Source organism: Cotesia glomerata, linkage group LG4, assembly GCF_020080835.1.
Source record: "Cotesia glomerata isolate CgM1 linkage group LG4, MPM_Cglom_v2.3, whole genome shotgun sequence".
Taxonomy (NCBI): Eukaryota; Metazoa; Arthropoda; class Insecta; order Hymenoptera; family Braconidae; genus Cotesia; species Cotesia glomerata.
The window spans coordinates 10,228,904-10,242,366 of record NC_058161.1 but is presented as its reverse complement, the minus strand read 5'-3'; the positions used below and the strand labels follow the sequence as shown (position 1 = coordinate 10,242,366).

The 13,463-nt window shown below is 28.8% G+C and overlaps 3 protein-coding genes across 3 annotated transcripts; 2 read left to right on the top strand and 1 right to left on the bottom strand.

Moving 5' to 3' along the window:
• The first annotated feature begins 1,657 nt into the window (after window positions 1–1,657).
• LOC123262610 (zinc finger CCCH domain-containing protein 15 homolog) lies at window positions 1,658–4,234 on the top strand. The gene is made up of 7 exons (XM_044724870.1): window positions 1,658–1,889; window positions 2,047–2,236; window positions 2,327–2,568; window positions 3,091–3,294; window positions 3,497–3,671; window positions 3,744–3,950; window positions 4,026–4,234. The coding sequence occupies exons 1-7, from the start codon at window positions 1,821–1,823 to the stop codon at window positions 4,136–4,138; spliced, it is 1,200 nt and encodes a 399-aa protein (XP_044580805.1). The 5' UTR covers window positions 1,658–1,820; the 3' UTR covers window positions 4,139–4,234.
• Window positions 4,235–5,104: 870 nt separating this feature from the next.
• LOC123262609 (ATP-binding cassette sub-family B member 10, mitochondrial-like) lies at window positions 5,105–8,014 on the top strand. Its single transcript, XM_044724869.1, has 3 exons — window positions 5,105–5,717; window positions 6,521–7,629; window positions 7,717–8,014. Exons 1-3 carry the CDS (start codon window positions 5,120–5,122, stop codon window positions 7,975–7,977), a joined length of 1,968 nt encoding a protein of 655 aa, XP_044580804.1. The 5' UTR covers window positions 5,105–5,119; the 3' UTR covers window positions 7,978–8,014.
• A 130-nt stretch (window positions 8,015–8,144) lies between these two features.
• Window positions 8,145–11,394, bottom strand: LOC123262608 (serine/threonine-protein phosphatase 4 regulatory subunit 2). Its single transcript, XM_044724868.1, has one exon. The coding sequence runs from the start codon at window positions 11,164–11,166 to the stop codon at window positions 9,004–9,006; it is 2,163 nt and encodes a 720-aa protein (XP_044580803.1). The 5' UTR covers window positions 11,167–11,394; the 3' UTR covers window positions 8,145–9,003.
• Window positions 11,395–13,463: the final 2,069 nt, after the last annotated feature.

Here is a 13,463-nt window from a genome sequence, read left to right as displayed (position 1 = left end):
TAATAAGATAGTAAAGAGGATTAAGCCATAAATATATAAATTTACTACCTAATTGCTCTCGACCTAAGTAATTATAGAAATTATAAAATATATTTTAATTTCTTAAGAAATATAAAATGTTGTTTAAAAAAATGCGAGAAAATAGTCTGAGCCGACTAGTGCCCTCATTTATGACGAGTCTAGCTCAACCACTCAGTCCGGTAAATTCCCAGAGATGATGAAACTTCGGACAACTCTGCTAGTGAGCCCAGGTAGTTCAACAACGGTCGGAAAGGACGAGTACCTGAGTAGGAGTACAGCTAGAACCCAGTAGGAAGGAGAGGGACCAATCAACGTTGCCAAAAGGCCAGTACAGCGGAATACTCGGATGGTAGGGAGAGTCGCCCCCGCCACTTCTAGTGCTAGGAGTCGGACTTAGACATATTTGAGAAATATCAGAATATTATTCGAGCTCAGACCTATCACCTCGTTTCTCATTTTGTGTAAAGTCTTTTGAATACATATTTCAATTTAGTTAACTTAATTTCGTTCAAAAATTTATTTAATTTATATTCACATATTATCATCTTCCTCATCCTATAAATTCCCGTTGATAAAGTTGAGTATTTCAATATTCCAGGGCGAATCAAAGACCACGTCGGTAACTTTAAATTTAAATCAAGATTTCCATCGTTGTCCACCAGGAGAAGGACATAACACTCAATAAAATAAATTCACGCGCGGCCACTAGAGTTAGGACATAACTGTGATGTAGCAGCACATGCCGCCATCTACATAGGATATAAATTAGCGGTTTATTTAAATTCAAATCAGACAAATAATTGATTAATAATATAATTATAAGAATAATTATTTGTAGAAAAATAATAAGAATAATATTAAGAACATCGTAACAAAGAAAATAAAACATATGGAATACTTAAATATAGAATGGTCACTCGAGAAGAAAATAAAATATAATATCTCGAGAAAAGCTATAAAAAGGAGAAACTAAAATCTTAAATAACAAATACATCTTTGTTTTTTAGAGACTCTAGCAAAATACTACAATTTACGACTTTGAATAAAGGACTTTATTATCCTAGGCTAAACTAAATATTCCCTTTTTATGGCTTTTCTTCTAACCAGGCAACGACTACGACGCCATGTGTTAAACACATGGTTAGTTTCACTTTTCCGAGAGAAAATTAAGCGAAGGCGTCACTTTTACTTTTGAGTCCCACTCTTGAAGAAATCGACCAATTAGAAATCATTCTTATAATAAATCCAACCCTAAAGCTAAAATCTCCCCTCTAAAATAAGTTATTAACTCGATGTAAAACTTAGGAAAATTAAGATATAGCAGTAAGCAAGTAACTCCTGTATATGAAACATCTTACAATATATCCCATATAACTTGCATATAAAATCTCATCATTCATAATACCGAATGCCAAATCCTCATCCTAACTAGTATAAATTAATAATAATATTAATTATTATTCACGAAAGTCCGTAACAGGAATACTTTCGTATTCTTTAGCGAATTTTGAAGAGCCCGCCGATCTGAGCCGAATCTAACTATAATATTGAGACATCTACAGCAGTAAAAACTTACTAAACATCGGATCAGATCATAACATAACAAACTCATGTAGTCATTATTATTAGGTGAGAATAGAAACTGTTAGATGTCACTATTGACATTTTTCATTGGCATGGCATCTAAAAAAATCATATGGTTTTTCGGGCTATTAGCTCATTTTCACTAAAAATCGGTCCGATAAAAGGTGCTAAATTTTTTTAATTTAATTATAATAAAGGAAAAACCCAAACTAAAAATGCCGCCAAAAAAGGCACCGGCTCCAAGTAAAAAAACAGAGTTGAAGAAAAAAGAAAAAGTTATTGAGGTATGTTCATAATATACACATATTACCATACACGTACGCTACTTTATTTACTGTAACATTGAATTAAATAGGAAAAAATAATAAATACATAATTATAATGCACTCATTTTCACATATGTTAAATGATCAAATTTACATGAAAAACTTTTTATTCTAGGATAAGACATTTGGATTGAAAAACAAAAAAGGTGCTAAACAACAAAAATTCATTCAGCAAGTAGAAAAGCAGGTGAAACCTGGATCTAAAAAAGATGATCCAAAAAAACTTGACAAAGAAAAGAAATTAAAAGAACAACAAGAGCTGGCTCTTCTATTTAAACCTGTGCAAACTCAAAAAGTTGACAAAGGTTTTTATTGGTTTATTTCTTTAAGTATTTACTCAGTTAGTTGGATTTGATTATTAACTGTTTTAAATTTGAAATTATTAACTATTTAAGGTACTGATCCAAAGTCCGTAGTATGTGCATTTTTCAAACAAGGCCAATGTACTAAAGGCGACAAATGTAAATTTTCTCATGATTTAACTGTTGAACGTAAAGCTGAAAAAAGATCATTGTACTGTGATATGAGAGATGATGACAAGGAAACAGATACAATGGATAAATGGGATGAAGATAAATTAAAAGAAGTTGTCGAAAAAAAACACGGTAGTGGAGGTGTTAGACCTACTACTGATATTGTAAGTTATTCTGAAAATCTATTTTTTCATTACCTAAATGTTGACGGAATTATTAGATTTATTAAATGTTGGTCATTTTTAACACTGGTTTGTTCAAATTTTATGAATACTATATTATTTATCAACATATGGATTCACTTTTAAATTAAAAAAATTTTAAGTTTTCAACCTATTTTTTAATTAGAAATTGATATTTTTTATTGTATTTGTTTTATTTATGAAAAATAAGAAAATTGCTCGTTTTCACTATCCACATAAATCGGAGCAAGAAGTTAAAGTATGCGACTTTTTTTATTACTATTATAAATATATTAAAATACATCATTTTATCTTTTAAATAAAAATACATAAAAATTTTAAAGTTATTCATTAGCCGAAACTCGTAAAAAAATACGAAACGATTCATCATAAGATAAAATTAAGGCGCGCGTGTAGTACGCTATTCAAATTTCTAGAAAGATTGAAAACTAAATTTTTTTATTCTTATTAACTTGGATATTAATTGTTTTATGATACTTATAGATTTGCAAACATTTCTTGGAAGCTGTGGAGAAATCCAAGTATGGATGGTTTTGGGAATGTCCTTCAAAAGCAAAATGTATTTACAGACATGCACTACCACCAGGTTTCGTTCTTAAAAAAGACAAAAAAAAAGAAGATAAGAAGGATGAAATTTCTCTTGAAGATTTGATTGAAAGAGAGCGCGCTAATCTAGGACCTAATCAAGTAATTAACTAAATTATCAATTTGCTTTTAATTATTCAATGTACTTACTAAAATTGAATCAAGTGAAAAAATTTAAAAATCAATAATTTAAATTCTTGGGATAGTTATTAATGTGAAATAGTAGATACACGTTGATTTAATTTTAAAGAGTATAAATTAATTTTAATTTGAACTTATTATTTGATTATTACTTTTTTAATAGACGAGAATAACGCTAGAGACTTTCTTAGCTTGGAAGAAGCGTAAGTTGAGAGAAAAGAAAGAAAAAGCTGAAAAAGATGAAGAGAAAAAACGTAGCGATTTCAAGGCTGGTCGACAAGTTGGTATATCAGGTCGTGAGATGTTTTCCTTTAATCCAGAGCTTGCTGCAGGAGATGGTAATTTTTTTTTTAATGTATTTTTGAATGCTTACTAGAATATTTATTATTAATTTAAAAAATTTTTAATAGGTATTGATGATGGTGACGAAGCTATCGACAGTTATGCATTGCATGAAGAAGACGCAGAAAACATTGAGTACCGTGAGCTCGATATGGATCAATTAGCATTGGAAGCTAGCGAATTAGATACTGCTGGAATTACAATTGCTCAAGCTGATAGATTGAAGAGTACCGTTACTGAATCTAAAAGCGATCAAGTTAATGGTGAATCTTCCGGTAAATTAATATTTGTCCTTAAACTTATTTGTATTTAAATTATAAAACATATAATATTTTTATTATTTATTACAGTGACTGTAGTTGGAGAAGGTGCTGGTGCATTGGCAATCAATGAAAATCTCTTTACGGAAGACGATTTAGAAGGTTTAGAAGATGAACTCGGGGACCTGGACATGGAGGAGTAACCCAGGTCCTACAATGACTTCTCACAACTTTCAATTTACTTTCAATTTGTATGAAGTATATCATGTAAAATATATAAAATTAAATACTGCCTGAAAGTTATTTTTTTTTTCAGTTGATCACATTTCATAATAAATATTTTAATTCTTATCCTGTCAAATGTACTTTCAATTACCGCAATATTTTATTGATGATTATTTTGATTGTTGAGTAATAAAATAAAAATATTTAAAAAAAGACTTTTAGTTGGTGAATAAATGAGTAATTATTCAGGCGAAAAGTATTTTTAGATTTAATTTAAATATAATTTTGTTGTATGTAGAAAAGTTTTAACACTGTTCACGATAAACTTATAAGTATATGTAACATAATTTTATCAAAGAAAGTTGAAAAACAGACATCAAGTGGAATGAATAAATGACAGATATATAGTGTGATATGCATGATTAACTATTTTAGCTAAGGTAAAAGCCCCAATAGATGATCATGTACCAGTATATGATCACTCCATGTATTTGTATACCTATATTTATGAATATAGATATACAAATACATGGAGTGATCATATACTGGTACGTGATCATCTATTGGGGCTTTTACCTTATAGGTATATATGAACGCAAATGTAGATGTTTATTCAGAGAAATCGGTATATAACCTCGACAATGAAATCATGAAATAAAAAAAAAAATAAGTGTATGGGAAGATAAATTAAAATGTTTAATAATAAATATTAAATATCTATTTTTAAAAGTGAGTATTTTATTTTTATTTATTAACATAAATATTAAATAATTTCTTTAAAACCTAAAAATTACGTCAGTAAGTATATTTAATCTAATTGAAACTCAATAAATCAAATCAACAGTTTAACAATGACAAGTGTTTTTCTATTTTAATTTTCAGAATAAATGGCAAGAGAAAAAAAATTTATTAAATAATTAAATGAGTATTTATGAAATAATAATAATCAATAAAAAAAGATGACACAATCAGGTAAAATGATAACTTGTGTCAAATTTTTACGTAAATTTCAACGTATGAAAATAGATATTCCATTAAATTGTTATTATCATACATTGAGGATAAATAACAATAATGTATATAAAATAAAAAATATAAATATTTTAAGATTAAATTCTAGCAATACACCTAAAATTAAATTAAATGGTGTTAAAAACGGTGTAGCAGTAAAAAATATTACAGCAAAAAAGTCTGAAATAAGGCGACTGTTTTCATTAGCAAAACCAGAAAAATGGAAACTTACTGGTGCAATAACATTGTTGTTGATATCATCAACAGTGACAATGGCTGTGCCGTTTTGTTTAGGAAAAATAATCGATGTAATATACACTGAGGACAAAGACAAAATGAGAGAAAATTTGAAGAAAATAAGTTTATTATTACTCGGGGTGTTTATTATTGGTGGAATATGCAATTTTGGGAGGATATACTTTATGTCAACTTCTGGACATCGGATAACTCAAAGTTTACGTAAAAAAGCTTATTCGTCAATACTGAGTCAAGAAACAGGAATGTTTGATAAAATAAGCACTGGTGAATTAGTTGGAAGGCTGACTGGTAATTATTTTTTTTAATTTGTAAAAATATTCAAATAGGTATATACTTATGGCATTATTTCAAACATTTGAAAAAAAATCTAAATAAATAATTTATTTTGACTATTTTTCATCAGTAGATGCTGGTAAAAAAAAATTTTTAAGTATTAAATAAAGATAATTATTTTATGTCATTTTATCACAGTGAAAACAGTAAATATTTCATTGTTTTGTCAATAAAAAAAAAAGGACAGTAAGTGATAAATTTTTAAAGTAAATATTTTTGTAACTTTAAAATTTTCAGCTGTTTATGACTTTCCGCTTTACTAAAAGCTGTTGATCAAATTAATCGAGTTCTCTCGGTTTGTTATTTTACTTGAATAGTTGTTGAAATTTGAATATAATTTTTATTTCGTGAAAATTCTTCAACAAAAATTATGAAAAAAAAAATCTATGATAAATTAAAAAATTAAAGTAATACCTAACTGGTAGAGCCTTTGGCGCGTAACCAAACGATCCGGGTTTGAGTCCCGGTCTGGGCTGTCTGAATTATTTTTTCGGTTACCGAAAAATTCCTACTGAATGAGGTCCCCCCTCCCCCCTTTATCCTTTATTTCCCCAATTCCCAAATTTGTCTTTAATGACAAATTTAGCTATAAATTATGGCTATATCAATTTTTTAGTTTTTGGAATACTTTATGATTTACAGAAATTTGACCACTTAATCACTTAAACCAGCTCTTTTTATTTGATGATAACAGAAATTAAATATTTTTTATTTAGGATTATTAACTATACTGTAAGAAATTTTATTTTTATTTTCAGGTGACGCACAATTAGTTAGTGCTGCTGTAACAAGTAATATATCGGATGGCTTGCGTTCATCAATCATGACATTAGCTGGTGTATCAATGATGTTTTACGTATCACCACAGCTTGCATGTGTTGGACTAGCAATTGTTCCACCGATAACAGGTTTAGCAATAGTTTACGGTCGTTTTGTTAAAAAAATATCAAAAGACGTACAAAATAGTTTAGCAATATTAGCAACAACAGCTGAAGAAAAAATAAGTAACATAAGAACAGTTAAAGCGTTTGCACAGGAAAATAATGAGATAAAGCGTTACAGCTCAAAACTAGATGATTTATTAAATTTATGTTATAAAGAAAGCTTTTATAGAGGGATATTTTTTGGATTAACTGGGCTTACGGGTAATGCTATTATTTTATCTGTATTGTATTATGGTGGTGTTATGATGTCAGAGTCAACAATAACTGTTGGTAATCTCAGTGCATTTTTATTGTATGCTGCTTATACAGGTATTTCATTAAGCGGTATTTCGAATTTTTACACAGAATTAAATCGAGCATTAGGTGCAAGTACAAGACTTTTTGAGTTTATTGATCGTGTTCCAAAAATACCAATTGAAGGTGGAAAAATTTTAGATTCACCACTTACTGGTGATATTAAATTTGATAATATTTATTTCAAATATCCAACTAGAGATGATTGTTGGATATTAAATAATTTTTCATTAAACTTATCTGCGGGTTCGGTTAACGCTATTGTTGGTCCATCAGGTTCTGGAAAATCAACAGTCGCTTTATTATTACTACGTTTGTACGATCCTAATTCAGGTGATATTCTATTGGACAATCATAATATCAAAGAATTAAATCCATCTTGGATTAAATCACAAATCGGATTTGTATCCCAAGAGCCTATTTTATTTAACGGTACAATTAAAGAAAATATAAGATACGGAATTAATGATGCAAACGATAAAGATATTATGGATGCAGCGAAACTTGCAAACGTTTTAGAATTTACTCGAAGAATGACTGAAGGATTGGACACTGTCGTTGGAGAGCGAGGGATTACTTTGAGTGGTGGACAACGACAAAGAGTTGCTATTGCAAGAGCTTTAATAAAAGTAATATTATATTCTATATAAAATGATTTATCACATGTGTTTGAAAATAATAATAATAATAATAATAATATACTTACCTTGTTGTAGAATCCGAAAATTTTGGTTTTGGACGAAGCTACAAGTGCATTAGACGCTGAAAGTGAAAATTATGTTCAAGAAGCATTAGAACGGGCTACTCAAGGACGAACGGTATTAACGATAGCTCATCGATTGAGTACTATCAAAAATTCTGATAAAATTGCGGTTATTGATAAAGGTCAGGTCGTTGAAACTGGTAATTATAATGAATTAATTTTGATTAATAACGGATTATTTAAAAAATTAGTTCAGCATCAGACGTTCAAGTAAATTATTGATTAAATGAACATTTTTATTATAATGTAAATTGAATGTGGTGGAATGTAATATTATAAATATATGTCCAAAATTATTTATATAAAAAACTTGACAAATTAAATGGAAATGTTTTTTATTTTGCAGACTAATTAATCTACGTAATAATTAAAAAAATCATGTTTACTTTTTAATTTTTATTAATAATCTGCATATATTTTACCTATACACAGTTAATATACACTTAAATTAATTTTACTAACGTATTTTTATTACTTAATTTTTATTTATAATTATATTTAATATTACGTGTACCCCTTTATTGATAGCAATTAATTCCATTTTACATAACTATTAACGTAACATCTTTCATGATTTATTTTTGTCAAATATTTATAAGTTTAATTACTACTGTTTTTTTCTTTTTTTTTTTTTTTTTTTTTTAATTTCAAGTATTCCATTTTTTATTATTTACTGATTTAAAAAAATTTTCAGGCAGTGACATTAAAGTTAATGGCATTTTTGCGATATTTTGGTAAAACCACGCACCATCTATATATTTTTAAAAGAGAAATACGAGATTTTACTATCGTACTGCCGATTTCTGGCGTTTTTCTTTTTTTTATTATCATATGAAACCATTGACCACTTTATTAACTAATAGTAAGAAAGATCTATTTTTATATAATTCTATCGTGTAATAAATAATTAAACTACATACATCAAACAAATAATTTATGAAAAAAACTACAAACACAAATAATTCAAAATTTCGGGGCACGTGTCTTGAAGTAAATTAATTCTTATAAACAATTGATTTTAACTGATAGAATATTAAAAATATTAGTAATAATATATTAATTGATAATGAGTAATGTATCCACTAAGTTTTATGAAAAATTTATGTCGAAAATTTAATATTTTATTTTCATTCAAATGTCAATGGATTTAAGCCACGGTAAAAAAATAATAAGTCATGAAATATTTATATAAATATATGCATATATGTATAGAATATATACATATATAGATATATATTTATTAACTTCTTATCTGATCTCCACTTTCTTGTTCCATAGGTTCGTCTTGTTCAAATACTGGATTAGGTTCTTCATTATCAACTTCCATTGATTCGCTTTCCATTGACTCTTCTTTCTCCATTGGAATATTTGACAAATCCGGAATGGTAGGTAACATTTTATTCAAATCATCAGCAGCAGAAACAGTAGCAGCCACAGCAACAGCATCATTGTTGCCATCTAAATTAATTAAATTTTTATCTTCTACTTTTAATTCTTCTGATTCAGCTTGTGTTTGTATTTCAGTATTATCGGGATTGTCATTAGTACCAGAATCAGCAGGAACATCAGAATCAGTTTTTGTGTAATCAGATATTTCTAATTGAGTACCTGGTACAGTGTCCATATTAGTTAATTCATCTTTAGGTTCTTCAATAATTGGAATAGGATCGTTAATTGATGCATTACTAAATAACTTACTGTCATCATTCATAGCTTCTTGAATAACAACACTACTATTTTGTTTATCATCAGCTTTTGAACTCTTTTGTGTGCTTTCATTTAATGAAGACGATGGTGATGATATTGACGAAGAGGAAGATGAAGACGAAGATGATTCTGATGGAGGTTCTTCAATAATAGGTTTTGGAGTATCCTCTGAGCATTCCTGTGCTTCTGTTGTGGTTTCTTCATTTGATTTTTCCGGGTTACTTCTTGAATCATCAGATGTTAATTTTGGCACCTGTTCAGCTACAAATGTTGCTTCTGATTGTATTTCATGTGAACATGATTCCGCAGACTGTAATTCCTGATCATTTCTGTCATTACCTAATAAATTATCTGTTTTGTCACTTTTAATTGCCGTATCACTGACAATTAATCTACTACTGTCGTTTATTTCAGTTTCGTCTTGAGATGAAACCACTGAAAAACTACGATTATTATCAATTTTATTATTTTTCACTTCATCGATGTCAGCGTCTAAACGTGGACGTTTTTCCGGGGTTTCTGACTCCAAATTACTGTCGTAACATGATTTAGACTCATCATCCGATTTAGGATTGTCATCTTTCAAGTCTTGGTGTAATTTTTCATCGATGCACTTACTTAAATCATCATTTTTAATTATCGATTCAGCTTCAGTTTTATAATTACTACCAGTGTAAAACTTATCAGCAAGTTCATTATTTAATTTACCAGCAAAATCTTTAGATTCAAATGTTGTTTGGAGTTTTTTATTGGTGTTTGATTCAGAGTTGTTGTCATTTTCGGTATCCAAACTTGGTTGGGAGCTGGTATCCTCATTGATGATTGCTTCGGAAACATCATTGATTGATGATATCTGATCTGTGGAGTTAGAAAGATTATTAACAGTAGTGATTGTGTCGTGAACAGAGTTGGGAGTTGTTATTAATGGGGTACTCGACAAATCGTGAGCAGCAGATATAAAACCGGAGACCGTCATTTCTAATCTTGATGACTGGTCTTTATTATTATCTTGAGTTGATAAATTACTACTGTCTTCAGTCGATGGATTATTAGTATTAACATCTTTAGTTAATATTTTATTTGATGGTGAAATAGTATCAACTAATGATTGATCATGGTCTGTTGGTGTAAGTGATAATGAGTTAGCGTCAGCAGTGCAATCTTTAACCCAAGATTCCATTTCAACTTCCTGGGAGGATTGATTGTTAGGAGTAATATTATCATCGTCAATAGATCCATTCAACATACTCTCACCGTTTTCACTTCGTCTTGCTGTTGGACCAGGTTCTTTTGTTGACACAACAAGTATATTTTTTTCAATGGCTCGCATAAACTTATCAACACGGTTATATTCTTTACGTGGTGATGTCAATAATTCACATATTCTTTGAACGGTGAAGGGAGCACTTGCAAATGATTCCAAAAGTTCAAGAAGATTGCATTTCATAATGTCGTAATTGAAATGCTCAAGATTTGGGCTTGATGCCAAATCAAGCGCCGGACAATTTTCATAAAAATCCGTCATCACACGTACTAATTTTTCACGAAATAATGGTTTTATTAATGACCATTGATATACTGGATCACCAGTTTTAGCAACAAAACAGAGATAATCTTCAAGTTCACGTGGAATTTCAGATGGTCGCATTTTACAAAATTCATCGAGAGCTTGTAACACTTCCTCAGGGTTATCCATTTTTGTTGGGTTAATTATTATTACTTTATTTATTTTATTATCAACTATTATTTTATTATTATTGTTTTTAATTGTTAATATATTGTCAATTATGACAATTGAATTTCAACTTGTTTATTTAAAACTGACTTTATATTTTAGTGGTTAAAAAAAAATTATTCAACACAAATTCAATGAAAGAGGTTGTTAGACTCAATGCTAACTGCAAACACTCTGAACACCACACATTAACTCTCAGGCCGGTAAACAGTAATGCCGAGAAAAATCCTGAAGTTAGTGACACGTTCAAAACAAAATGGCGTCAATCATTTTCGAAACTTGTAATGATGGCGCCACTAGAGGGTGCGAAAAATTTAGATTATATATAATAATTTAAAAATAAGCATAAGTTAATTAAAATTTCTCACAAAAAGTTCCATTACACTGTTTTCAGCCGACAAAATAGACAAACTACTATACAAACATGTAGATAATTTAACTGTGATTATTCTTAGTATAATTTTTGGATTTATTTTATTGATAAACAAAGTTGTAGCCCAAAAAACCAGTGACGGCAATGAATAATTTGGTTTACAAGAGACACGATAACTATTGACAAATATTATTAATAAGTCTCATTTTTTTTTTTTTTTAAGAGGTTTTAAATTTATGAGAAAGAACTATATGAAAAATAACTATTCAAATTCTTCGCGTTTTATATAATAAATGAATTTTAATACTCTTCAAACTGACATAATAATCTAAATATATAGAAGTAGTGGATGATGTCCTTATTTATATTGTGAGCGCTTCTTATACTCATTTCTCTCTCATTTTCTGACATATTACAATTAAATAACTACTGTGTATATCTCGTTTGCAGGCTCCATACGTGCTCGTATTTGGAGCGCCAAATTCAATTTCAATTTTTTTATCGTTCTTATTAATGATACTGAATCTAACAGACATTAACAATTTTTTAGATTTTTATAATAATTAAATTATACTTCAAAAATTTAGCAAAAAATTCCTCATTTAGAAATTAAAAAAAATTGAAAGTGCGAATTTTTTAAATTATTTTTTTTATAATGATTGATTGGTTATAAAAATTTCAAAAACTGTCAGATGTCTACTGATTTCAGTATCATTTCTTACTGATGTTTTTTATTCTGTAACTGATTTTTTTTTCGTGGTAAAACGAGCACGAGCAACTTGCTATTCTAGATTTTCCAACTTTTTTTTTTCTATTCTATTCTCCATGATAATTGAATTTTTTAACTACGGTTAAGAACTACAGCATTCATGATAAGAGAACCTATATCATATCTAAAAAATAACTTGGCAACTCTATTGAAATTTCCTCCAAATTTAAATAATACAGAATGCAAAAATACCTGAAAACTTTATTTTAAATGAAAAAACTTAATAAACTAAATTTTTTTATCATTCTTTTGTTTTCTTTATTCACATTCGATTTTATTAATTTTTTAATGGCTTGGAACGAGTTTCAGTTAGCACATAGCTGACATCTTCTTACAATTATAAATATGTTTTTTTATAATTAAAAAACAAAATAAAAAATTAAGACACTTCTGTTTCTCCAAAATCTAAAGGGATATTTTTTGGTTTTTTCAACTTCAAGGTATGTTTCCAAGTAAAATAAAAATATTTACAATTAAGGGGTTATACGCAGTTGCAAAGCTAAAAAAACAACATTTTTTTATGAATTTTTTTTAGATACAGTTTTTAATTATCAATTACAAGTGATGGTTATTTAAATAGAGCCTACTTTCAAGAATACAATAGCGCGTCAATCATGTAAAAATATAAATGTGCACCGCTCCTGTAGAAGATGTTCTGAACGACCTCTAAAAAAAAGGCGCTTGGCGGTGATCTCCATTTCGGTGGTTTGGATTATCTGAAATCAAAAAATATGGTGAATTCTTTTACAGGATAGATTAATGCAGGTATTGGACGAAGGAATAAGATTCAAGAAATTATTACTATTTTTTTTTTTTAACAATTTGGAAAATTGTTTTTCAACAAAAACGAAAAATTTTTTACAAATAGACGCCATTTTGTCAAAAATCAAAATTTTTCTTATTCCTTCGTCCAATACCTGCATTAATCTATCCTGTAAAAGAATTCACCGTATTTTTTGATTTCAGATAATCCAAACCACCGAAATGGAGATCACCGCCAAGCGCCTTTTTTTTAGAGGTCGTTCAGAACATCTTTTACAGGAGCGGTGCACATTTATATTTTTACATGATTGACGCGCTATTGTATTCTTGAAAGTAGGCTCTATTTAAATAACC